Source organism: Pinus tabuliformis, chromosome 2_2, assembly GCF_031772625.1.
Source record: "Pinus tabuliformis cultivar Carrire ecotype Pingquan chromosome 2_2, CPIR1, whole genome shotgun sequence".
NCBI lineage: Eukaryota > Viridiplantae > Streptophyta > Pinopsida > Pinales > Pinaceae > Pinus > Pinus tabuliformis.
Window position 1 is genome coordinate 287,060,042 of NC_142300.1, and position 26,631 is coordinate 287,086,672.

Here is a 26,631-nt window from a genome sequence, read left to right on the forward strand (position 1 = left end):
AAGAGGGGAGATAATGAATAGGGATTATAATGTATGGAGGGAAGTGATAAATATGGAATGGAAAAACGGAACCACGCTAACAAAATCGGGGTTTCCCAAGTAGGGCCCTTCCTAAAACGATGGGCCAATAGGGGAGGTCCCACTAGACTAGGATTGAAGATTAACCCCTCATTTAAGGTGAGGGAACAAAACCACGGTGAAAACCCTTCTTCCAAGTCACCCAATAATCTATGCTAAATGCCCAAATGAAAAACAAGCAATAGCACCCGATTGCACAATGGATAGGATACCTTTTGGATCGGATTGCCCACCTTCTAACATGTGCTCTTGACAAATGGGCAAGGAAACATACAACTTATGCAAGTGGCACATCACATTGGCTATAAGGTGGGTGGCTATCAAGGGTTGTTGGCTGCCGGATGAAAGAAAATGAATAGGAGAAAATTTCTCCTAGGGGTACCCACTTTTGGTGGGTAACATATACCAAGAATATATGACTAAGCAAGAACTGAGATGTCTCGTATTGACTACAAACAAAGTAAATCTGAGGCCACCTATTCCTCTAGCCTCCTCACAATAGGCTTAACATGTCATTTCGGGGAATTGAACTTGGGTACTCTTGACACCTAATCATCAGGATTGGGTGAATAACTAAAATTGATGTAAATAAATAATAGAAAATATGAAGAGTCACCAGGAGATGAAATGAACAGTCTCTCCCTCATGTATATAATAAAGACCAACCTGAATGAATATCTTGAATTGTTTTGAGGAGTTACCCCCTGGTCTGACATGGTATTAGAGCTAGCGCCATTTTTGGCTTCCAGCTCCATTTTTGTAACTCCCTTCTGCCATTTCTTCAGAAATTTGTCCTGCATTTTCCTGCCATTTTCTTGGTGATCTAACTCTGTCCCTCTGCCTCCACACTGGATTGAACACTGCCAAGAGTAATAACTTGTGAAGGAAATGAAGCGTTTTGAAGCGTTTTTCATAAACTGCTCTAGTGGTTTGTAGGTTGCGCAAGAGGATGCAATTGTGGTGTGAACCATCTCCAGCACACAAGCCGTCGGCAGACCAGCGTATTGGGCAACAGTTTCGGGACTGGCCCTCTCCTTACACTCGGCACCAGAGGTAACCATGCTCGGTGGTATCACGTTGTTCTCTGCCAGGTAGAAGAACACCTCTGGTATTCTTCGAACAAATCTGTTTACATATATTTTTTTATGAAATATGGTGAATGTCGTGAGCGTGGATGCATATGTTGCAATGCTAACCTCCAACAAGATATTTTGTTATGGGTGATCTTCTTGAATTTCGTGATAGAACATAGAACGCTTGGTCTCCACGGTTGGTATCACGCTGGTGCGGTGGCTGCTCCACATTGAACGCTCCCATAACCACTCCACGGCCCTCCTCCAATGCTATTGTTGTCCTGCAGCTGGGCGAATGTGACAGTCTAATAAAGAGTTGTTTTGAGGAACCCATCAAATCTTGTGTTCCATGAAATTTGGGGCCACACAAGAGGCACTCCAGACATCTCTGCGCCACTTGAAGAATGATCATGAGAGGCTCCTCTCCTGCGCGAATATATAACTCCACCATTATCATATATTGCCCTCCTCCATACGCTGTCACCATTACGGTACCTCTGATATATACATCAGAACTATATTTTACTACAGCGCAATTTTTTTTCTCTTTTACACAGCAAGTGCAAATTGTTTTACCAGTAGAAGAGCGATTTTTTTCCCACAGTACACAGATTTTACAATGCATTCAATCATATCTATTGTGGGAGTAGTTCTCACTGGCAAGGAGAACTATCCTGAGTGGTCCCGGAAGATAAAACACACCCTCGTTTTCAATGAGTTGTGAAAAGGAGTGTGTGTTGGAGACGGAGACAAAGAGCCAGAACAGCCTACCTTAGACAAGGGGTTCACCATTTGGGAAAATAAGAACAGCAAAGCCTATGCATTAATTGCAGCATCTATAAGTGAAGAGGTGAGTTGCCATATTTCGCCATTTTCAAATGCTTTCAAAGCCTTACAAAAACTGAAGGAACTCTACGACTCACACTCTGCACTTGAAGTTGTTCAACTCATGATTAAACTCTTCACTCTTGAATTACAAAATAATAATCCTCTTGCTCTTGTATCCGAAGTAAAATCTAGAATGCATGATATCAAAACCACTAAGGTTGAATTGGATATTCCTCTTATCGCTTTTCTCAAGGCACTTTATCCTACTTACTCCAATTATCTTGAGTCATTGCAAGCAAATGGAAATCTCAAAGATATTACCTTTGACTCTCTTGTGAAAAAATTCGTTGACAGAGAGAAAGCTTTTGGAAAGAAGATAGCCACTAAATCTTCTGAAGAGGCTGTGTGCCTTGCTCATAAAGAAAAGAATCTTGCCCAAGATTCTTCTAGAGGAAGAGGTGGTCGAAGAGGAAGAGGAAGATATTTCAGAGTCAGGGGGACAGACACTCTCAAGGAGAAAAGTCAGATTTGCACTGCATACGCTGCAAAAGAAATGGATCACATGATGCCTCCACATGCAAGTTACCTTGGGACAAAATTGAGCAGTAAAGAAACCAACCCAAAGGTAAAACTAATGACACAGACAAAGGTAAAGCACCTGAATCCGCTCATTATGTTGTGGCACAATGTAATATTGGAGTAAATGAAGATTTATTTAATGCTTCACTTGCTTCTTGGAAAAATGATTGGTTGCTTGATTCAGGAGCAACTTGCCACATGACTCGTAGAAAATATTTTTTTGAAGAATTTACTGACAATGTTGATGGAGCAGTATACTTTGCAGACCAATCAAAACTCAAACCATCAGGGCTTGGCACAATCAAGGTTAAATTGCCTGGTCTTCCAGACATCCTTCTGCATCATGTTCTATATCTCCCATCGCTGAAGAGAAACTTGTTGTCCTTGGTCCACATCTACCAGCAAGGTCACTCCATTCATATGTTTGATGGCAAGCTTGAGGTGAGAAAAGCATCTGACCACTCACTTGTCATGAAGGGGGTAGAAGAAGAAAGGCTTCTCAAGCTGCAAGGTACCTCTGCTCGTGCACAACATTTCTCATACAATTCTCATTATGAAGAAGGTACACTTCCATCAAGTTTATTATGGCATGCTACATTTGGACATTTGAACTATGACAGCCTCCGCTTGTTGAAGAAAAATGGTGTTACTGGTTTGCCTACAATTCCTAGGAAACTTAAACAATGTGATGCTTGTATTCTAGGAAAGCAGAGTAAACAGAGTTTTCATGATACACATTCAAGAGCACATACAAAACTTGAACTCATTCATTCAGATTTATGTGGTCCGATGCCTGTTCCTTCTGCAAATGGAAATAAATATATGATGACATTCATTGATGACTACACTAGAATGTGGGTTTATTTATTGAAGAACAAATCTAATGCTTTTCAAACATTCAAGAACTTTCATACATGGATTGAAAATGATGCACAATCTCATATTGGCTCTATTCGCACTGATAATGGAAAAAAATACACTTCAAATGAATTTGAAAACTATCTTCGCCAACATGGGATCAAACATCAAACAATTGTGCCTTATAATCCCCAACACAATGGTGTAGCTGAAAGAATGAATAGGACAATCTTAAATATGGTGCGGTCCATGATGTTTTTCAAAAATGTAAAATTGATGTTTTCGGCTGATGCAGTTCTATGAAATGTGGTATGGGCACATTCCTTCGGTAAAGCATCTCATGGTCTTTGGTTCTGTTATCACTCAGATTTTCCCAGAAGTTGGAAGAAGAGGGAAAGGGGTCTGAGGTAACCACAAACCAACTTTTAGGTATAGAATCTAGCCAATCTGTATCCAGAGAGGGCTCTCTCTTTAAGGTTTAGCTTTGTTTTGGAAGATATTAGGCTAGTTATGAAAGCTTGAGGGGTTTTAATTGTGTTTGGTAGTGAAATTCAGTAGCAGAGGGGTAGGACTGAATATTTTAGGCCATTGGGCTAATGGAGTCAAAATAAGATGGCTCAACTAGATTTGGTTTCTCAACAAAGGATGGCTTCATAGGGCAAAATAGCTAAACAAGGAGCAAATAGAGACTTGAAAAGATGGAATGGACTTAAAAGAGATGAAGTGCAGTTAAGAATCCTTCAACATGTTTTAAGAGGAGGGAACTTGGATGATCACCAATAAAAGCAATTAAAGATTTTTTACTAAATGATCAAAATGAGTAAACTAGGAAACAAGAGCAATTAAGAATTCACTGCTTATGCTAGTTTAGAGGAAAACATTTAGAATAAAAACGATTGAAAACAGATTGCACTTAAGCACTTTCTGAATTATTCTTTTTCGTTTTAATATTCAGATATGAAACACAATTGATATAATAAACAAGAAAACAATAACACATGAGATATAAGATACTTATTTGTCCGGTGTTTGACACATGAATCCTGTGAAAAGTCCTTTGTATTAATTCTTCATCCAGCCAGCCATGCAAGATTTGTCCAACAACACTTTATTCCAAAGTAATCAGTTTTACAGCAATGTCTAAGAATCCACCCTCAATACTCCGAATGAGGGAGTATTTATACAAAAACTTACAATAAAATATCTCATAACAAAGAGAGATATATTCTAGGATGACTAACTATATGTTACATGAAAATAGAGACAGATGGTCTCGTAGATAGAAGATAGAGGCAAACTGATGGCTTGTTGTCCCTATTCTTGTGAATGTGCTGGAGGCAGGCCCTATGATTTGGCATCTTGTTGTCTTCTTTGTAATTCTGTGCTAGCTGCTCTGTTTTTCATCTTCTTACTGATACTCTTTGACCTACTCTGATACTCTTTACCTGTTTGATCCTTATTTATCTTTTGTTACCATCATTGACTATGGTAAAAAATGGAAATTTACCTTTTTACCAAGGGTAAATCACAAAATTTCTGTCATATCTGTCCACCATTTTTCCTGTGGTATTCTAGTCCTTTGAAGTTTTCTAAGGATCTCATCAGCCTCGGTGTATTTGAAAAAATTAGGTTGAACTTGGAACAGATGTTTTATTTCATGCTCCACATAGAATAGGTTCTCTAGACTGTCAAAAAGAACTCTGCCTGTAGGTAATGCCTTTGGTGCAGCTGCACTACCAGATGAGTTGGCCTGGTTGTCTGCATACTTAGCCAACTTGTCAACATAGTCTATCTGTGTCATCAATTTGTCATTGATAACTAAAGGACTGGGAAGTCCTTTACTCTGCAATATGCCAAATTTCTGCATAAAATCATCAATTTCCTCTTGCATGTTTAGGCATCTCCTTTCCAAATTTTGCATTAGAGACCTTTTAGTTAACACCTTCTTGATTTCCAGAATAGTCCATGTTCTGTCTTCAATGCCCACTTCTTCAAGCTGGTGCTTATTCTTAGTATTCAAAATATTTATTAGTCTAGTAGCTTCCTCAGGCATCCTTCCTAATTCTTCCTTAGTTCTCTGGACTTCTTCAAGAGCTAGCTTTACCAAATCAATCTGCTCAAAAATTATTTGTATGGATGGCCAAACATCATTTATTGATTGAGTGATGTTGGTCCAAAGAATCTTCCTAATATCTGCTAAGGGTTTATCAAATGTGAGGTCTTTTTCTAATGATTTCACCTTTTGTTCTAACCCTTTATTTTCCCTCACCTTTTCTGCAAAATTTATCTTTGAAAGATCATATTTTTGTTTTAAGGTAAGAAATTGTTCTTTTACCTTTTGTAACTCTGAAACTTGGAGCTTCAATTCCTCCATTGATTTTATCAATTCTTCTGTGCTTAGACCTGAAGTACCTACTTGTGTTGTTCCTGCTGTTGTTGTTCCTGCTATTACTTCTGTTGTGACCACTGGGACATTTGGTGCCAAAGCTGTTCCAAGTGTTGAGGGGACTGCAGTGGAAACTACTAGTATCACATTGGGAGGCTGAGAGGTCGACTCTCCCTGCTTGTCCTTCAATGATTTTTCTATTTCTTGTTCAGTCTCCTTCAGTTGTTCATTAAGCTTTAGGACTAAGTCCATAAGCTCTTCTTCAGACCTTTGTTGTAGGATCTCAGCAGTCTGTGGATGCCTTGAAGAAGGCAACTTTAGCTGCTTTCTTAAGGCAGCTATGTCTTCATCTTTCTTTTTAATTAAGGCTTCTACAACCTTCACATCTTTTGGATCATGACCCAATCCAATGATCAATTCTTCTAAATATGTAATTCTATTGTCTTTAGCCTATGAGGAGGCTTTCTCCAGCTGTAATTGGGCAGTTGTATTATTCAAAGAATTTTCTAGTCTTTGGGCCATCATGGCCTTGCCAGTCAATGTAGAATAGACCATCTCCCCTGTCTATTTGTGTAACTCAATCTGGTCCAAGGGATGAATGTCCTTTGCCATGACCTCAAAATCGGTTTTGAGGTAATCTACAGCTGATTGAGGTTGTTGCACTTTGGGTTTGAAAAAACTCATTATCATTTTACCTTCTTTGATGTCATAGGCTGACATCAACCTATTCTGATTAGTGGGAGCCATTTTCAAATACTGATTGTAGACTTGGATCCTTAATGGCTCATTTATGGCTTTTATTTCTTTAAACTTCTTTTTGATATCTGGATTGTCTTTTCCTGGGGGCCTGAAAGATGATACTTCAGCACTTTGTTGTCTCTCCAACTCCTGTCTCTATGAGCTAGAAGGTGTCCCACCTACTGGGAAAGTTTGATGACTATCTACACCTTCTTTTCTTTGACTATCAGTAGTTTCTTCAAAAAATTCTTCTTCTGAAAGAGGATTTAGCCTATGCCTCTTAGCACCAGGTTGTTTTGAGGGTCCACTGGCAGGGGTAGCTACTTCCCTATCTCTCTTTTTGTTCTTTTCCTCATTCAGAGGAGTCTGCAAGATTGGGGGTTCTCCCACATTGACTTGAGTTGGAGGAGTGTGTATGTGGGCCTGCTCCTTAGAAGTTTCAGGCTGTTTAGACATTATTGACTGTTCTGTAGCCTGAGTGCTTGTCTCTGTTTCTTTACCTTTGGATGTCCCTGTAAGTGGTGTATCGGTCTGCTATGAGTGCCTTTCAGAGGTCCCAATTGTTGAGGCACTTATCCCTGATGCTGACTTCTGAGAAGTCTCAAAATGTACCTGTCCAAAAGAATCTAGGTCAAGAGTCTTTTCAAGATCTTTCATTACATTTTCTATGTTGACCTGCTCACTATCAATTTCTACTAAGGTTCCTTCCCTCCATTCATCCATGTTGGCAAATTGTTCAATCTCTAGGATTCTGTGGTGCAAATATGGTGACAGCCTATTCTTCATCCTTCTATCACAGATAAAGCTATGAGGGTCATATGGAACCCAACCAAAACTTTTGTGTAATTTAAGATAATCTTCTAGAATTTTCTCTGCTTCTTTCCCTGCTTCTCTAGTGTTGCAAATGAAAGGACCTAATTAGTGTTTGATTCTGAGTTGTGCTTTTTTTTAGCTTTAGTAAAATGACCCAGGTCTGAATTTATCATCTACCTATAGTATTCCAAAGCAAACAGTCTCATTGGAACATATTTTGGTAGCTTGAAAGGGGAAAGTTCACACCCATACATCCTGATTTCCGTATAATTCTGGTATAAATACCAGTCACCCACTCTGTACTGCTTGGAGAGAAGAAGGATCATTTTAATGTCACCACTGATCCTGGGAGGGGAAATCCCTGTCAATAAGGTGGTTGCTGAATGAACAAACTGATCAATGAACTCATTATATGAGTAAGGGGAATCAAAGGATTCATGGAAGATGGAAGTCCAAAAAATAACAGAGCTTGGATTGCCCTTGGTATCAAGTTTCATGACAGGGAATGGGAAATTATCTAACTGATAATAAAGCATGAGATGATATATGAAGGTGGTATATTTGAAAACTCTTTCATTCTCCAGTCTCATGAACTGGTCATGAATTTTATCAGCAATAAAGGAGGCATAATCATACTTGACAGCAGGGGGTTGTCCAGGAGTAAAGATTGACAACAACACTAGGGTTAACTCATCAACATACTCACTAGTGTTGAATCCCATAACTAAAGATATCATATCAACTATGAGTCTTCCCATATCTGTGAAGAAAGTTTGCATATAAGGAGGTGGGCCCTTAGGCTGATGTTTCTGTAGTATGAAAGTCTGACAGAGGCGATTAAGTTCAGATTGGGATAATTTAGTTGATTTCTCAAGTAAATCTCCAATGGAAATGGGAGTGAGAGCTTGACTGGGGTGAAATTGTAACATCTCATTGATTGATTCAGCAGTTATTGGAAAGAGGACTGTTTGGCTAGGCGGTTGGGGTCATAATTGGCATGGCATTGATGAATTATATCAGGGAAAACATGGACTGAGGGGAGAAAGTATATGGGAAGATTGGATTCCCACAGTCCTATGATATCAGAGCCATTCAAGTAGTCATCTCTACTTTGGCAAAAGACTTTGAGGTGATTTTTATCAATGGTAAGGTCTTTTATTTGGAAGTCCTTATCTGCCAAAGGCAGATAGTCTAAATCTCGATGAGGGGCATTAATGGGTGCAACATTCAAAGCCACCGGGGTTTCCATTTCTGGTTCTTGTGGATTCAAAAGGAAACTGTGGTTTTCTTTGTGAAATAGGCAACACAGAGGCTATGGGGGATTTTAAATGACGAAAATAATAACTGAATTATAATGAATTTGGGCCTTTTCGTCAAATTACAGTGGAAAACAAGTATTTGCAGGGTTTTTGTCGGGAATTCGATAAATACCTTTCTTTGGGGGATGAGCAATGAAATGCAGGTATTGGGTGCGACTGGAGGGTTTTGGTCGGCGTCGGCTGCAAGGTTTGGAGCAGGTTGGCGACTGAAAGCTCGAACTAGTTGACCTCGACGTTCGTTTGCATGGGCGCACAGGTTTACCGAATAAAACAGTGAAAATGATTTGTTTTTGTTTTATTTACAAAGTCAAAGATTGGCGGGTTTTTGGATTTTAGGCGGGTGACGTCAGTGGCAAACGACATGATGTTTTTGTCGTTTGTGGGAGGGCGGTAAACGGTTTTATATCGCACCGCTTATGGGGAAGGGCAGTATTTAGCCTCGAGCCAGCGATTCCATAGATCGGTTGACGCGTGGCAGGGTACTGTTTATGAAACCACTTTGTGATCGCACGCTAACGTGCGGTCACAAAGGGCCGTGCGATATGTATTATGGCCGTCAGATATGGAAGGAGTGATCAGACGGTTGTCAGGGAGTATGATGTGACGGGGTTTTAACAATGGCGGGCCCAATGTATTTAAAAATTATTTAATCACATCGAGGGCGGCGGGATTCGCTGGTGAGGTTATTAATTAACCGTGAGGGTTAATTAATCTCGTTTAATGTAGCAGAGGGTCGAGGTTCTTAATGGGTTACTGATTAACTCATTAATCCTATTTTAAAACAATTTATGGTTATATTTAACCGGGGAGACATATATAATATTTCGGGATTATTACATAATTACAATAATACGGAAGAGGGTAAACTTTATAAGGGATTTATAACTTAATACAAGTTAATAGTTAATATGTCATAATAAATGAAAAAGCGCTAAGTAAAAAAACATTTGATGTGTGTATTTAAACTTAGGCTTAAAATGAAAAAGGGTTTTTATGAGAAAGATTGCAATTTTCCTAAGTAAAATAGAATTTTACTTAGGAAAAGACCTATGAAGATGAATGAATGATTTATGAATGGTTTGTAAATACCTAGGCTTTATAAATTATTGGGTTGAGGGTCAGGTCCCTCCAAAAGTCAGAGAAATGCTCTGAGCCCCCCTAATTTAACAAATACCTTAGCACTTAGGGGAAATTAGTGAAAATTTGGGGAAAATTAGTAGGCGAGTTAATTATTCTGACTTTGTTTTGCTTGAGATGTTTTCAATATAATACATGCCTTGGCCTTGTGATGAAAGTAAAAGATTAACACATTTAGAGTCATCATTCATCACATATAATTCTGCAACCATCATCTACCTACCCTACCTACTTTAACCTAGCATTTTTACTTCTTTATTTGGGTGCACTTAGACTGGCAAACCCTTATCAAACTTTTCTTTTCTTTTACATGGCAATGCCTATCTAAGTCTACACTTATTACATCCAAGGGCTCAGATTAAACTGTTGAGCTCCTTTTTTCACTCTACCTATCTACTTATCTACCAAGATTACACTGTTTGGTCAGATCTTTATTCTCTATTTCTACAACATAAAATTGAAATATGAACTAGCCAAGCTTAAACTGTTTGACTATTCATGAATTGTGGCATAAGTTAACAATCTACACACAATTGTTTATTATACAAAAGTAAAAAAACAGTGGCATTTAGACTTGCACACTTTCCTTGGTCTTTCTTTTTGTTGGGGTTCATTTTCTTTGATTTTTTGACCATCTTTTATTCTTTTTACCCTTTGATTTTTCTTTTAGGGTATACCCTCTTTACATTTTTTAAATTTTTTTATTTTTTGAAAATATGGAAAACCTTTGCAACAAGGAAAGGTATGAACATATTACATAGCTCATCAAGTCAATCATGATATATGACACCTATTGGTATAGGGACATAACAGGTTCCACCTGTTATGCCTTGATACCAAAGGTACATAGAAACAAACTTGGTGCAAGAAGTCGTAAGTGTATCTTCCTGGGGTATTCAAACACCTCCAAAGCATATCGTCTCTATGATGAAGTCAATAAAAAGTTTGTTGTATCTAGAGATCTAATCTTTCTTGAAACATCCAAAACCGACAATGTTGTTGAACGACAACTTGATCGCTTGGATAGATTCGCAAATGCAAAATCATTTCAAAAATTTGATAATCAGATTCCACATCTTGAAGGGGGGATTCCTATACTAGATCAACCTGTGGAATCTTCTTCTAAAGCACTCTCTCCCCCGCATGAAACTCCAACAATGGATGATACTTTAAGTGATGTGATTGATAGAATTGGAAGACTCAATCTTGATTCAATCCCAACTCAATCAACGGAGCAGCCTAGACCATCTAAGAAAGGTCCCCCAAAGTGGTTGACAAAGACACTTGAAAGTGTTCATCTTGATGAGGTTGGAAAGACGGAAACTAGAAATTCAAACCAGCAAAATGGAGGTGATATAGATGACTCTAATTCACCTATTGATATGGATGTTTCTTATGATTGTGAATTGAATTTGTCTATAGATTTGAACCAACTTCCTTCAAAGAAGCTGCTTCTCATGATGAATGGAAAGAAGCGATGCAAAAGGAGTATGATGCCCTGATAAAGAATGGCACTTGGAAGCTGGTTGATCCTCCATTAGGAACCAAACCAATTGGCTGCAAGTGGGTCTACAAGAACAAGTATAAAGCTGATGGCTCATTTGACAAGCACAAAGTCGGGCTTGTGGCAAAAGGTTTTGCATAGAAGGAAGGGGTCGATTATGAGGAGACTTTTGCCCCCACAGCAAAATGGGCTACCATCCGGACACTCTTTGCCCTAGCAACTCAGAACGGTTGGAAAGTCCATCAAATGGATGTAAAAATTTCCTTCTTGAATGGAGATCTAAAAGAGAATGTTTTTATGTCCCAGCCTGAAGGATTTGCTATGAAAGGACATGAACATAAAATACGCAAACTTGTGAAATCCTTGTATGGCCTCAAACAACCACCGCGAGCCTGGTATGAAAAACTAACTGAGCATCTTCTGAAACTCAATTTCAAACATTATGATCTTGATGATGCAACTTTGTTTGTCAAGAAAGTCGGCAAAACAGTTGTATATCTTGTTGTATATGTAGATGATCTTTTGATGACAGGGAACAATGGGAGCTACATTGCATCCATAAAGAAGTAATTGAGGAAACGTTTTGAAATGACTGATTTGGGCTATGTTCACTACTATCTTGGTATTGAAGTAACTCAACATCCGAAATCCATATTCCTTTCTCAAAAGAAGTACATTGGAGATCCGTTGAACAGGTTTGGCATGACAGAATGTAATCCTGTGACTACTCCAATGGAACAAAACTTAAAGCTCACATCCATTGAAGGAAAATAATTTGAAGATGCAACAACGTATAGACAGCTTGTAGGAAGTCTCAACTACCTAACTACTACTAGACCAGACATTTCATTTGTTGTTGGAATCCTCTCCAGGTTTATGCAAAAGCCTTGTCAAGGACATTGGTCTGCTGCAAAAAGAGTTCTAAAGTACTTGATGGAACTCAAGACTTTGGAATCAAGTATACACAGGTGGGCGACTTCAACTTGATTGGATACTCTGATTCAAACTTCGATGGAGACAAAGAAAGTGGGGTATCTACTTCAGGTTATGCTATGAGTCTTGGATCAGGAGTTGTTTCCTGGAGACCACGCAAACAATCAGTGCCAACAGATTCCACAACAGAGGCAGAATATGTGGCAGCAGCTAAGGCAACAAAAAAAATTGTGTGGCTGAGGAAAATTCTTGAAGATTTGCAGGTAAAACAAGTACAATCAACTCCACTCATGATTGACAATACCTCGGCAATAAAGTTGGCCAAGAACCCAAAGTTCCATGATCGAACGAAGCACATCAATACTAAGTATCATTTGATTCGACATCATATTGAGGCCAAAACAATCCATCTCCGCCATTGTTCCACTAATGAGCAAATTGCAGACATCTTCACCAAAGCACTTGGAAGAGAAAATCTTGAAAGATTCAGAACGATGCTTGGAATCACCAACATCCCTTCAGATTAAGGGGGGGAATGTTGACACCTAATCATCAGGATTGGGTGAATAACTGAAATTGATGTAAATAAATAATAGAAAATATGAAGAGTCACTGGGAGATGAAATGAACAGTCTCTCCCTCATGTATATAATAAAGACCAACCTGAATGAATATCATGAATTGTTTTGAGGAGTTACCTCCTGGTCTGACAGATACAGAGGGAGTTAACGGCCCGTTTGTTGGGCAAAAATTTGCCTGTAAGCATGTGATTCAGATCATTAATTGCTTCCGCTAAATTTTTTTGTTAGGAACCTAATTGTGTGTTTATTTAGTAATTTATTGCTTGGAAATAAATACCAAGTGCTAAGTTGAGGAAAATCTAACAAATTTGGCTTTGGAAGCTTCACGTGGGACTATTTGATTAGAAGATGGAGCAGACTATCGTTCACTATGATAATCAGAGTTGTATCAAACTCTCGAAGAATCCGGAGTTTCATGACAAATCAAAACACATTCATATCAGGTACCACTTCATTTGAGATTATGTGCCGAAGGGGGCAGTGAAGATGCAGTGTGTACCTACGGATGAGCAAGTAGCAGACATCCTAACCAAATCTTTGATGAAGGGCAAATTTCTGTTCTTCGGAGGCAAGTTGGAGGTGGTCCAAAACACCTTCCTCACTAAGAGGGAGTGCTGAAACTGTAGCTTGGTAGGTGATTCTGCATTGGTCAAGTGCCATAACATGCAAAGAATCATCATAATTCTCTCACAAAAAAAATTTATTTAATTATTTCCTAAGTTTGGACCTTAGGCATAAAGTCACTAATTAAACTTTTTTACTTTATTGGCCAACTTTTATAATGTTAAAAGGGTCAACAAAAGATTATATCGTGACCGTAGATCTCAAGTGTGGAGATGCAATCTCAGCCCTCCATCACTTTGGAGATTAGGTCAGAAATTATAAAGAAGGAAATAGGCTATTGGAGAGGCAGATTGATTTGGCACAAGAGACTGGACTTTGAGTTGAGAAATAAGAGGTCGTACTGACAGCAAGAGAAGACAGCGAACGGGTCAAGTTTCAGGGGCAGCAAACAGGACGAGTTTGGACAACAAGCAAACTAGTTAATCTGGGCCATATAGGCCGAAATTCTCAAGGTTGTACATGCAGAAATTACCAGGGCCGTGCAGTATGAAATAGCTGAGTTGTACAACTCGTGTTTCCTGAAGTTGTACAGCAGTATTTTCTGGGACGAATAGGCCGCACAGGGCAGACCGTGACAGGGAAATTGTTGAGTATTTTTTGCTGCTGTAAATTTTTAAAGTGTGCACTTGCTATAATTGAATTTCCAAGCTGAATAGAAGCCCAAACTTTGTTGGTTTTCCCCACATTGGGGTTTCCAGGGTAAAACTGTGTCAAAATATTTTTATGTGCTTGGTTTTCTGGTTATTTTATTTCTGTTGTGCATGCTGAGTTAGGAACCCAGTGTATTTGGTGTCATAAAATTCAGATCTGAAAGTTAATTTTTATTTATGTTCTTAATATTATTTTATATCATAAAATCTGGCCTGGGTTCAAGAAATCTAACACTTTTCAATATTCAAAAAATGCCATAGACATTCATAAGAAAAGACACAAGGCCATATAGTCCAAATGGATAATAAATAAATAAATAACGTGAAGATACAGATGATGGTGACGTGCAATTGAGAAGCATCATATATATAGTATGCAAGGGACATGACTAAATCTAAAGGACATGACCTTATATAATAATTATTAATGTAAATAGTTTAGATTAGGTAGACTCTATACTCCTCTTAAAGGCATGTTGCTCCATTTCAAAATTAAGTATTAAATACACCAAAAAAATGGGAGAACCATCGTTAGCTAAGCTCCAAGTGGTAGAGACACTAGTTGCTTGTGAAAAAATACAACACCTATCATTGAAGCATAGTATTAGCACACGATGGCTCTGGAAATCAATCCAAGGATCACCCTATTGCAAATATCGCCCATTGAGGATTAGACCAAAAATATTTACAGTTGCCAAATAATTTACCAACATACGCTTCATCATACGAAAATACAGCAGAATATTAATTTTGGTGAACGAATGCTTGAAACTTAACAAAGAAATTTGCAATCAAAACTAGATTGCTGACGTAACCTCATGAATATCTGCGATAGAGACACTAGTTACTTTTGAATAAATAGTAATACAATAAGAACTAGCATCGAAGAATAGTATATGCACATGATGGCTTTGAGAATCAATCCAAGGATCAGCTATTGCAAATATCGCCCAATGAGAATTAGACCAAAAAAATTTAGAGTTGCCATGCAATTTACCTACACAGACTTCATCGTACTAAAATACTGCAGAATATTAATTTTGGCTATCGATTCCTTATAACTTAACAAAGAAACTTTGCAATCAAATTAGATAGCTGAACGAAACCTCATGCATATATTTTTGTCAGAGAAGCTAGAAGTCTTTACTTGACTGAACTGAATTAAGAAAGGATGTCCAAGCATACTTGCCAAATGTCACGTGGAAGGGTCCATATTGTTAATAATGCCAAAAACAAGACCAACCCAACACGAATAACCATATGAGACCTGGATGGCAACACTACCAGGGCCAAAAGCCATGCCTGCATCCATGACCCAATTGCACAAGTAAATTAATGGCACAGCAAGAAAAGGTACTAGCAATATAAAAGAGAGTAAATGCAAATTAAATAGTAAAATGACATTATTAAAAAGGAAAAAGATAATCATAACAAAGTTACTATGGTGGACACACTCGAGGAAAAATTAAAATGTATCATATTGTGAAAAATATTAAGAAGAATCTAGATTCTACACTATCGAACAAAAGTTTTAAAGAATATATTGTTTATTTTTAACCTATTATGGAACCACTTACTTATGCTCATAAGAATTAGAATAGAAAATCGATCAGTCACTTTTTCATCCTGAACACTCATGCAGCACCAACAAGGTGTAAGCAATACAAACGATAAGCAAGATGAGGCAGAAAGGCTTAGTATAGGCTTGGTCACATGAAAAAATGTTATTAGATAATCTAGCTACTTACCATAGAACTTAAACCTCTAAATTAAATGTTATTCGATCAGGTTGTTACCAAACAACTATTTTTGATAAGATAGTTTCAAACTTTTTATTGTAACATTTACATCCCATAGAAGCTCTAAAAGCCTAATATCTAGATAATATTTTTGCACAGAGCAACATGAGGTGCACTCCACATCTCAGTATGGATAAGAAGCATAGAGCAACATCCACAATGATAGTAAACTAGAATGATATAAAAGTTGAGGTACTTGTGTCCCATGGCAATTTGGCTTGCTATCCATGTATGCAGTAGTAATATGTTACCTTTTCTTCTTTCATAGGCAGCATATTGTGTTGCTGTCTATCTTTTTCAAAAGAATATATATTATTTCTCCCATAACAAACCACACCCATGTCTTCCCAAGAGTGCATGGGAAATAATCATGGTAAAGCCATCATAGTATCATACACATGCTAAGAGAAGCGTCTCACTAATGTCATATATAAACCTTGACCATTTTTGGCCCAAACAAGCTTATACAGGTTTAAGTAAGAGTTCACACCCAAACTTCAACGGAGATACAATATAAGTGCTAACTAAATTTGGAATGCCACCTAATAAATAATGATGAAGCATAGCATACATTGTGGTGTATATATAGTCATGCTATAACTCTACAAATTGTATTATGTCTTTTGAATCACTGATTCCTTCCCATGCTCAACTATGTGCTCTTCCTCATCAAGTTAGGTTTCATTGTATTTGTCCTTATTCTATCATGCCTACTACTTATGTCCACAATGCTTTCCCACGGCCCATATCTGTCACCTCCTCTACATCCATAGAATATAAGAGGTCCCCTTCTCCTTCCTCTTCCAAAACCACAATGGCTTCGGGCCCTCGACATCAGAGTAATACTCAAGGATAATAAGACTGGGGTAATAGACCTTCAAAAGATTCACATTCTCACTCAAATTACCGAAGTACCTAAGCTTGACTTATCCACAATTCCAATGGATTTGATTCAATCATCCTTTCTCTTCTTGTCGTTTAGAAATCTTGTTCCAACCTGAAATTTCATTCTAAGGCTTCCTCGATAAATTTTGGGAAGTGTTGTAGGAACCACCCAACCCCACTGCTCCAGACCCCAAAATCTTGCTTCCAAACAAGAGTGCTATAGGAGCACCCCACAAAGTGCACTACCAAAAAATAGAATTGTGCTCTAACCTCAATTTTCATGCTCCCTGGAAATTTGGAACAATCACACTCCTATGCGCACTCCAACATGCTAGACCGCACTCCTGTACACACTCTCATGACACTCCTAGGATGCTCCCTCAACACTCCCTAGAGGCTACCTAGGTGCTCCCTAATAGTCATGTTAAATTCTTAAAGTAAAAGTTAACATTATCATTAATTGTTTCGGGATGTTTGAGAGTGGTTCCAACCTCATCGAACTTAATATGGAGAAAATAGAATTTCATATCCCATTCAAACTTTAGCAAACTTAACAGTTTTCAAGATTTTGGGATCAATGGGATTGTTGCATTTCATTGGATTCTATCACATATGAGTATATGTGACTAGCATTTAATCAAGAGCACCAAGCCCTATATGTACCCTGTTGAAGTTGTAACTAGTGTCATTCTTCATAATGTAATCTAAATCTATCATTGATGTATTTATTATATTCTTATTTTAGTCCAAGCATGTTCTTCATGCTTATAGAGTCAAAAAGGGTCAAGAAGAATTTATTACAAGTCAAAGAAAAATATATTTGAGTCATGTCCCATTTGGACATTTGTAAGAAAAAAAAAAATTTATTTTTATGTTGATTCCTAAGACCACAAAATATCAAGTCAGCCCTCCTTGGCCCTCCAAAGAGACACTTGTTCGACCTCGAGGACAGCTATATATAAGAAGCAAGTTCAACCCTCTTGAAGATCATCCATTCGATGAACAAGAGAACATCTGAAGCAAGCAAAAAAGAAGAGAAAATAGAGTCAAAGGAGAGATAAAGACGAAGTCAAAAGACAAGACAAATATTCTAAGTTGACCGAATCTTGACCTTGAAGCAGCTCGCACGTGTGACTGTAAATTCTGTGACAAAGGCTGAATTTCTGAAGTTGCCACAGGCCGTATTTCAGCCCCCTAATTGCAGGTCTGAAATTTCAGAGAGTTGACCAGATTTGGGACAGTTTGACCTTCATTGACTTTGACTAAAGTTGAACAAATTTGGAGGTGACTTGGAGGAAGGTTGGACTTGACATTTTGGTGGTATTTTTGGGTCTTGGTCTTGGAAATCTCATTTTGATCTGATTCTATAAGAAAAGGATTGTTGGGTTTTCCCCCTTGTGGGGTTTTGCCTTGGCTTGGAACCTAATTTTTGCTAAGTTACAGGAAACACCCCTCCCAAAACCCAGAAACATCGTCCGACATTTCGGAAACGGAAACGGAAATGGGTACGATACAGCACGGAAACGTTTCAGTTTTTTGGAAATGCAAGATCCTAATTCTAAAGCGTTTCTATTTTTTTGGAAATGCAGAATCAATGTTACTTGGGAGCGGGAGCGAAAGCGGGGAGCGAGAGCGAAAACGGGAGCGGGAGCGACATTTTCAGAAGCTCCCGGTTTGGGAGCGAATCCCGGAGCATTTTTTATATAATATATATATTTTTTATATTTTGATACATATATGTCAACAAAAACATGTAGAATAATGAATTAGATATAAAAAACATAGATTGAACCATATAAAAACAATCATCTAGAAGTTATAATCTTCATCAACCACGTCCACAAGTTAGTAACATAGTAACATACAACATATTGAGTCTCATGATTCATCAATCTTAAAGTTTCAAGCTTTCAAAATTCAATATATAACATTTATCATCATTGATCACCAAAGTTGTACTTGTAAGCTAAGTGTAACCATTACAACAAATAATATCTAACATGAAATGAAATGTTATAAAATGAAATGAAATGAAACAACTTTCAACTTTCATGAGGCATCATATTCATAATTCATTACTAATGAGTTATAATTGCCAACTTCAAACTTAAATTGTCATATATTGTTTAAAGAAATATCATAATAAATATGAAAGTTGTCGATAGTTATAAAAGCTACTAGAAACTAGAAAAGAGAAGTAAATTTATTATCTATTTCTTATGCTTGGGCCTCTTGCCACCACGAGAAATGTCTAATTTTTTAGTCTTGTTGGAAAATCAGGATCTTTGTCATTAATATCACCCTCTAAGCATTAATATCCAGAGGTATCTTTGTCATTACCTCTATATTTGTATAGGGATCTTTGTCATTAATGTCACCCTCTAAGCATTAACATAAGATAGAAAAAGCATAGCATGTCAAGTCAAGATTTTGTTTGAGTGATGCGTACATTTTTAGGAGGGTCATGATAGAGGAGTTCGACAACCAATGTCACTAACATCAAGGTACATAGAGGGATTGGTGCTCTTGATTAAATATGAGTTCCATACCCTAATACATGACAAAATTCAATGGAAACATTGCAATCCCCCAATCCTAAAATCCTGAAAAACTGATCAGTCTGCTGGATTTTGAATGAAATCTAAAATTCTACTTTCTCCATATGAAATCCAATGAGGCCGAAACCACTCTCAAACATCCTGAGTCATTTCATGGTAATGTTAAAAATTTAAGTAAAATGATGAAAATGAAGATTAAGGAAAATGTCACTTTTACTCTAAGAATTTAACATTACCATGAATAGCATATCAATACTAGGGCCTAGACTTGATCATTAAGCTGCCCCACTCAAAAATTATTTGTTTCTTTCAAAAAAAATGCATTTCGAACATTACTACAAAAAAAAATTGGAAAAAGGCAAAACGCTCCCGAAAAGGCAAGGAGCGAAAAAAATTTTAGGGAGCGCGCTCCCGAAATCGCTCCCGCATGGAACGCGGATTGGGAGCGAAATCCGGGGGGGAGCGCTCCCCTGCAACATAGCGCAGAATCCTATTTTTGAAACATTTCTGCCATTTTTAAGTGTTTTGGATCCATTTCCAGAGTTTCCTGACTTGGATATGACGTTGAATGCCATGTCTCATATGATTTTGTTTGATGAGAAGGCACCAATAATCGCATCTTCAAGTGGACATGGCAGCAATGCACCCACTCGTGGAGAGGATCCAAATGATGATGTGAATCTTAATTTCATGGATGAAAACATATTTGATGATATGTAAATGTAATTTATGATAATGTTTTAAACTTTTGAACAATGGGCATTGAATACCATAATATGTCATATGATAGTACACTGCCAATCATAGTTCACTTTTGTAATTTGTGTTATGTAATGTGCATTTAGCATTATTAATTTTGGTGATGATGTTGATGATTGAAATTGGAAACAAAAACTTGATGATATGTTGAATGTTATAATAATTTCTAATGATGATGACAATGTCTATGCTGAATTGGTGGTGATGATTCCTTTATGTGGAATTCATGATGATGACAATGTTTACGCTGAATTGGTGATGTTGTATAATTGCATGATGAAGAGAACAAAACAAGTAATAAGAAAGCAGCTAACATTCACAAGTAATTATCAAGAAGAGAAATCAATCTTAATCTACACTACACTTGGTTTCTCAACATACCCCAATGTTGGTAGTATTGATTGATGAACCCCTTTATCATGGCCTAAGCAAAAATGTAACCTTCACTCAAACCAAAATCATTGATCAAGCACGTTAAGATTTTGCTACCATATTTTAAGGTTTGGACTACGCAGTTTCATCAAAATTGGGTGGTGTCGACTAATGTCCCTAGAGGATCGAGGTAGAGGCAAAGGCTAGACAAGAGGTAAAAAATGAAGAATGATACCAATGATGAGGATCCCAATATAAACGATGGTGGAACATTGTTTTTCAAGGAGTGGTGGAACACAAAGTTGTAGGAACCGACACCCCCTCCCGGTTCAAGAGGTGGATTCGCATCTCGGATAGATCTGCCCCCGATCCCTAGGAAGAACCGTGGTTTCACCATTTTTTCATGGTTCCTAAAAAAACAGAATCACGATGGTTCCATGCACAGTTTCGTTGGCCCAAACTGCGGTTTCAGCATGGATCATCGCGGTTCATGACCGGTTCCAAGATAGGACAGGGTGGTTCCGCGGGTAAGTTTTATTTTTACTTAACCAATGTTTGACTTGGGATTCAAGTGAGCTAAGGGTGAGTTAGGAAAACGAGAGGATGAGGTTAAAGGCATTTCCCCCCTCTTTTCCTCATTCTTGCATCTTTGGAGAGCTTGGAGAAGAGAGGAGATACCTATTGAAGAAAGTGTAACTAGGTTCGGTCTTCATAAATGTAATTTTGGTCTTTGTACTTGTAAAAGAAAAGAATTATTATTTTTATAATTATCAAGAATGGGTTTCTTGCCAATTTGATAGGTCAAGCACATGTTTTAGTGCTTCTAGAAAAGTCAAAGAGTCAATGTAATTGTTGAAGACCCATATGGGCATGTTACACTATGTAAATCTAAGTACCAGAGTCAAAGAAATATGTCAAAGGTGATCCTCCAAAGCAAAGACACGTCTCCTCTTCAAAGTCGGCTCAAAAATGAATTTTTGGTGCACTTAAAGTCAAGTCGGCCTCACTAGCTCAAGTCGGCCCAATAGGAGGGACAGACTCCTATATATAGGGCCATTCAACCTCATCAAAGAAGCAAGCAAGTGATCTCTGAAATCAGCGAAGGACAAGTCAAGAAAGAGGTGCGAAAAAGGAGCAAAAGGGTGCTTCTAGGGCAGCAAAGAAAGAGAAGAAGAATCTGAGTTTTGGGTACTATTTTTAGGGCTCTTTTTTGTCACACGTGCGAAGGTAAGAGAGGACATTCTGCTGCTGCAACATGTCAGAAATTGCAGCCCTACAAGAAGTTTCAATTGGGTGAAAAAGAGGCTCCAATTAGGCCTCCATATCAAGTGAAGTAGGTCCCACATCTAGCAAAGAAAAAGAGCAAGTAAAAGGGTTTATTTCAAGCCCTAGATCAGCCCCACGTGCGAAGAAATCAGACCTGCAGTAGGGTAAGAGGATCAACCTCTCAACTCGGAAATATTTCTCAAGGAAGATCTCATTCTCTAGCATAAGTATCAAGGGAAAGGAAGATTGCCAAGCAAAGTAGAGAAGGCAAGGAAGACACCAAAGAAGAGGTCTCTAAGGAGACCTTGGGTTTCTGCAATTGCTAGAAAAAAAGCTATCAATTGTCGGAAGAAGTGCTAAGGAAGAGATCAAGGTGCAAAGCAGAATAAGGCATTGATTGAAGGACAAAAGGAAGAGAGACTATTTCTTGTGCTTGGAGGATCTACTAGTCAAGGGTCTAGGGTTTGGCATTTGTCAATTGAAGCTTCAATAAGAGAAATTTGCAGAAGGTTTTCCTCTCTAGGAGAGAGATGTTTTGCCCTGGCTGAGAGCCAATATCTTGTGTTCTTATCTCCTTTTTGTTTTGGTAACTGTTTGATGAAGTAAGAGAACACACACTAATAATTATAAGAGAAGATTGTGGTAATAATAAAAGTAAAAAGTACTTCACAAATAGTTATCATCGTAAGAAGAATCATTATAACCCAAATGCCCTAGATTCTTCAACATGGTATCAGAGCTAAGGTGACACATCAAGGAAGGGCATCTCGAGAACACATAGAAGATTGAAGCATCAGGATCAAGAAGCAAGGTCACACAAAGGTTAAAGTATCAGATCCACAAGCAAGGGTTCCAGATCCATCAAAGACAAGGAGGATTACTATCTCCCCTCCTAGATCCATCAAAGAAGACTACCATCCTGGGAACAAGGAAAGAAGAAAGCCTTCCATCTAAAGGCATCTACAAGAAGGTGCATCCAAGAAGAATCTCGATCAAAAATCCTTCATATTCAAAGAAGAGCACCCAAGATCTAGGCTCATCATTGAAGATCTCTAGAACTACATATTGAAAAGTCTTCATCAAGTTGATCTCTCATAAGGCACCTTGAAGGAATCATCTTGAAGAACTCCAAGATCCAAGAAGTCAAATCATCAAATCTTCAAGGAAGCAGCAAGGTCTCTTCACAACATCTCTCTCAAGTAAGTATATTTTTATGTCCTCTTCTGGAAATATCAAAAAAAATTGCAAGGAAAGCAACAAATTGGTTGGGACTGCTAATTTCCTTGCATGGAAAAAAGAGGATTGAACTATGTTAATTTTATGGTATGTTCTATGCTTAGAGCAATTTACTTATATTTCTTATTATTACCCACAGATTAGCAATCACATGTACATAAGTAAAGTGCAGATAGAACATTAAACGATCAATAGAAAACAAGCCAAGACGAGACACAAGATGTGGCGGCTAGCCAGGGACAAACCCCACAATGTGTGGGGAACCCTTTGATCAAATCTTCTTTTATCTTCAATAATTCAGCAGAGAGAAATAGTACATAAATCTGATTTACATCAGCAACAGCAAACCCTAGATCAGCAACATCAACATCATCGGCATCAGTGGCATCAGTATCATCGGCATCAACCAGCATCATCATCATTGGCATCACCGGCATCATCATCATCGGCATCAACGGTGTCATCGGCTTCGCCGGCATCATCGGCTTCACCGGCATCATGGACTTCACCGGCATCATTAGCTTCACCGGCATCACAGGCATCATCGGCATCACCGGCATCATCGGCTTCATCGGCTTCACCGGCATCATCAGCATCACCGACATCATCAGCATCACCGGCTTCAGCGGCTTCACCGACATCACCGGCTTCATCGGCATCACCGACATCATGTTAGGATCTCTCCTCCTAAAACCCAAAGACAAGTAGAGAGAGGAAGAGATCCAAGTGTGTGTAGAAATGACTTGAAGTCCTCTTCTATTTATACTAAAACGTAGAGGTTGAATAGACATGACGTTTGGGCTTCTTGAGCCTACATAAGTTGTAGGTCGGCTTGATAATAATTCCATAATCAAAATAAATTCATATCTCCATGAATACTTATCGGAATCGGATGATCTTTAGATCAAACCTACACCTCTCGACGAGAGGAATCTAATAAAAATATTAGCTGCCATTAATAAGATGACCCACATGGAGTTTGGCCCTAGTTGCCAATTTAAACACTCCCTCTCAACTAGGGAGAACTTCATCTGCAATCTGTCTGTCAGTTGCTACTATTCATCCATCAAATGCACTGCCCTGTGCAGCCTGACCCTTGCCCTGCTCTACTCTATTCTGCCTGTTGTGCTTTGTCTTGTTCTGCCCTGTATTGATCTATACTACTCTGCTTTGATCTGCTCTGCTCTGCTTTGTTCTGTTCTGCTCTACTTTTGTCTGAATTATGAAGAAGAAGAAATGATCGAGGATGTATCATACTGACTCAAAGTCAGTCTCAGAGTATGTACCACTGGTCCCAGACCAGTCTCAACCAACCCGAAGTCAGCGTCATAGTGAGTACAACTCCTACCACTGGTCCCAGACCAGTATCATCCTCCACTGACTCAAAGTCAGTCTCAGAGTGCGTACCACTAGTCCCAGACCAGTCTCAACCGACCCGAAGTTAGCGTCATAGTAGGTACCACTCCTACCACTGGTCCCAGACCAGTATCCCAGTCTCAAAGAGTGTACTACTGGTCCCAGACCAGTCTTAACCGAATTGAAGCCAGTGTCATAGTGAGTAGAACTCCTACCACTGGTCCCAGACTAGTATCATCCTCCACTGACTCAAAGTCGGTCTCAGAGTGCGTACCACTGGTCCCAGACCAATCTCAACTAACCCGAAGTCAGTGTCATAGTAGGTACCACTCCTACCACTGATCCCAGAATAGTATCGTAGTCTCAGAGAGTGTACCATTGGTCCCAAACCAATCTCAACCGACCCGAAGTCAGCGTCATAGTATGTACCACTCTCACTGGTCCCAGATCAATACTGCACTGACCAGAGGTCAGTCTCAGACCAGTCTCAACCAACCCGAAGTCAGTGTCATAGTGGGTACAACTCCTACCACTGGGCCCAGACCAGTATCGCAGTCTCAGAGAGTGTACCACTGGTCCCAGACCAGTCTCAACCGACCCGAAGTTAGCGTCATAGTATGTACCACTCTCACTGGTCCTAGACCAGTACTGCACTGACCAGAGGTCAGTCTCAGAGTATGTACCACTGGTCCCAGACCAGTCTCAACCGACCCGAAGCCAACGTCATAGTGGGTACAACTCCTACCACCGGTCCCAGACCAGTATCATTGATCCAAGATCAATGAAGGTCATCCTAGCATAGGGAGTAAAGTAGATACAGCAATGCATCCATCAGTACTACTATGGTCCCTATCCTCATTTCCCTGCTCATTGATCAGATGAGAGGTACTTCCCATGAGTCCCAGACTGCATGCGTAGGATGCCTCAACAGGAGAACTTAATCAATCCTGTCCTCACAGGAGAACTAATCATCCTGCTACACAATCGCCATGGAGAACACATCATCCAGGCCTCACAGGAGAGTTAATCATCCTGCTACATAATCGTCATGGAGAACACATCATCCAGACCTCACAGGGGAACTAATCATCCTGCTACATAGTCGTCATAGAGAACACATCATCCAGACCTCACAAGAGAACTAATCATCCTGCTACACAATCGTCATGGAGAACACATCATCCAGACCTCACAGGAGAACTAATCATCCTACTACACAGTCGTCATGGAGAACACATCATCCAGACCTCACAAGAGAACTAATCATCCTGCTACACAATCGTCATGGAGAACAGATCATCCAGACCTCACAGGAGAACTAAACATCCTGCTACATAGTCGTCATGGAGAACACATCATCCAGACCTCACAGGAGAACTAATCATCCTGCTACACAATCGTCATGGAGAACACATCATCCCGACCTCACAGGATAACTAATCATCTTGCTACACAGGACAGCGAATCATCCTGTTCCACAAGAAAGCGAATCATCATGTCCCACAAGAGAGTGAATCATCTTGTTCCACAAGAGACTGAATCATCTTGTTCACAGTGTGCACCACCAGGGGAGGGTGAGTCATCCTGTGGTCGTATGTTGCTCCAGTAAGAACCGCAAGCCCCCAGAGCTCCCAAAGCTCAATGTATGCAACATGCAGGACCCTTTTACAAGGGTCTCTTGACGACTCCAAGTCGTTTGGGAAAATCACAAATTTGATCTTTCCCTGGGGCTCTGACCTGTACATCATCTCAGTGCGATGGAGCCTCCTTGCTCATCAACTTACCATATCGAAATATCCTAGATAAGGCAGCATCTGATGTCTATCTGCTGGAGCAATCATTGAATACGGGATTCCTCAATAATAAAATCCCACCTCTGGTTGTCACAGAGAATCACAGTGGCATTCATCATGTGTACTCACTGAAGAGTTTCCACAACCAGGCAACTTCATTAGAGGTCATACTCGTAGTTATGTATCCGGTCTCGGCGGTACTTATAACAACCGATTTCTGCTTCCTGCTCATCCATGATATCAAAGTAGAATCCAAAGAGAACTGGCACTGAGAAGTGCTCTAGTGATCCTCCACAATGCCTGCCCAGTCAGCATTCGAATAATCATGCAGTTTTCATATTTCCGGCAATGTATCTCAATCCATGAGAGATTGTGCCCCGAAGATATCTCAGAGGATTCTTGGCACCAATCCAATGAGGCTCAACCAAATATGAGTTCACCATGCCAACTGCAAAACATATGTTCGGACGGAAGTTCACCAAGAACATCAACGTGATTGAGTTTAT

The 26,631-nt window shown here is 39.1% G+C and overlaps 1 protein-coding gene across 2 annotated transcripts in view; it reads right to left on the reverse strand.

Moving 5' to 3' along the window:
• ABCI12 (cobalt ion transmembrane transporter) overlaps positions 1-26,631 on the reverse strand; it is a 182,661-nt gene that overhangs the window by 93,934 nt on the left and 62,096 nt on the right. For both annotated transcript variants that reach the window (XM_089404601.1, XM_089404600.1), the window contains exon 2: positions 15,287-15,403. In XM_089404601.1, coding sequence (XP_089260727.1) covers positions 15,287-15,403 — 117 coding nt within the window. The remainder of the gene's footprint in view (positions 1-15,286; positions 15,404-26,631) is intronic.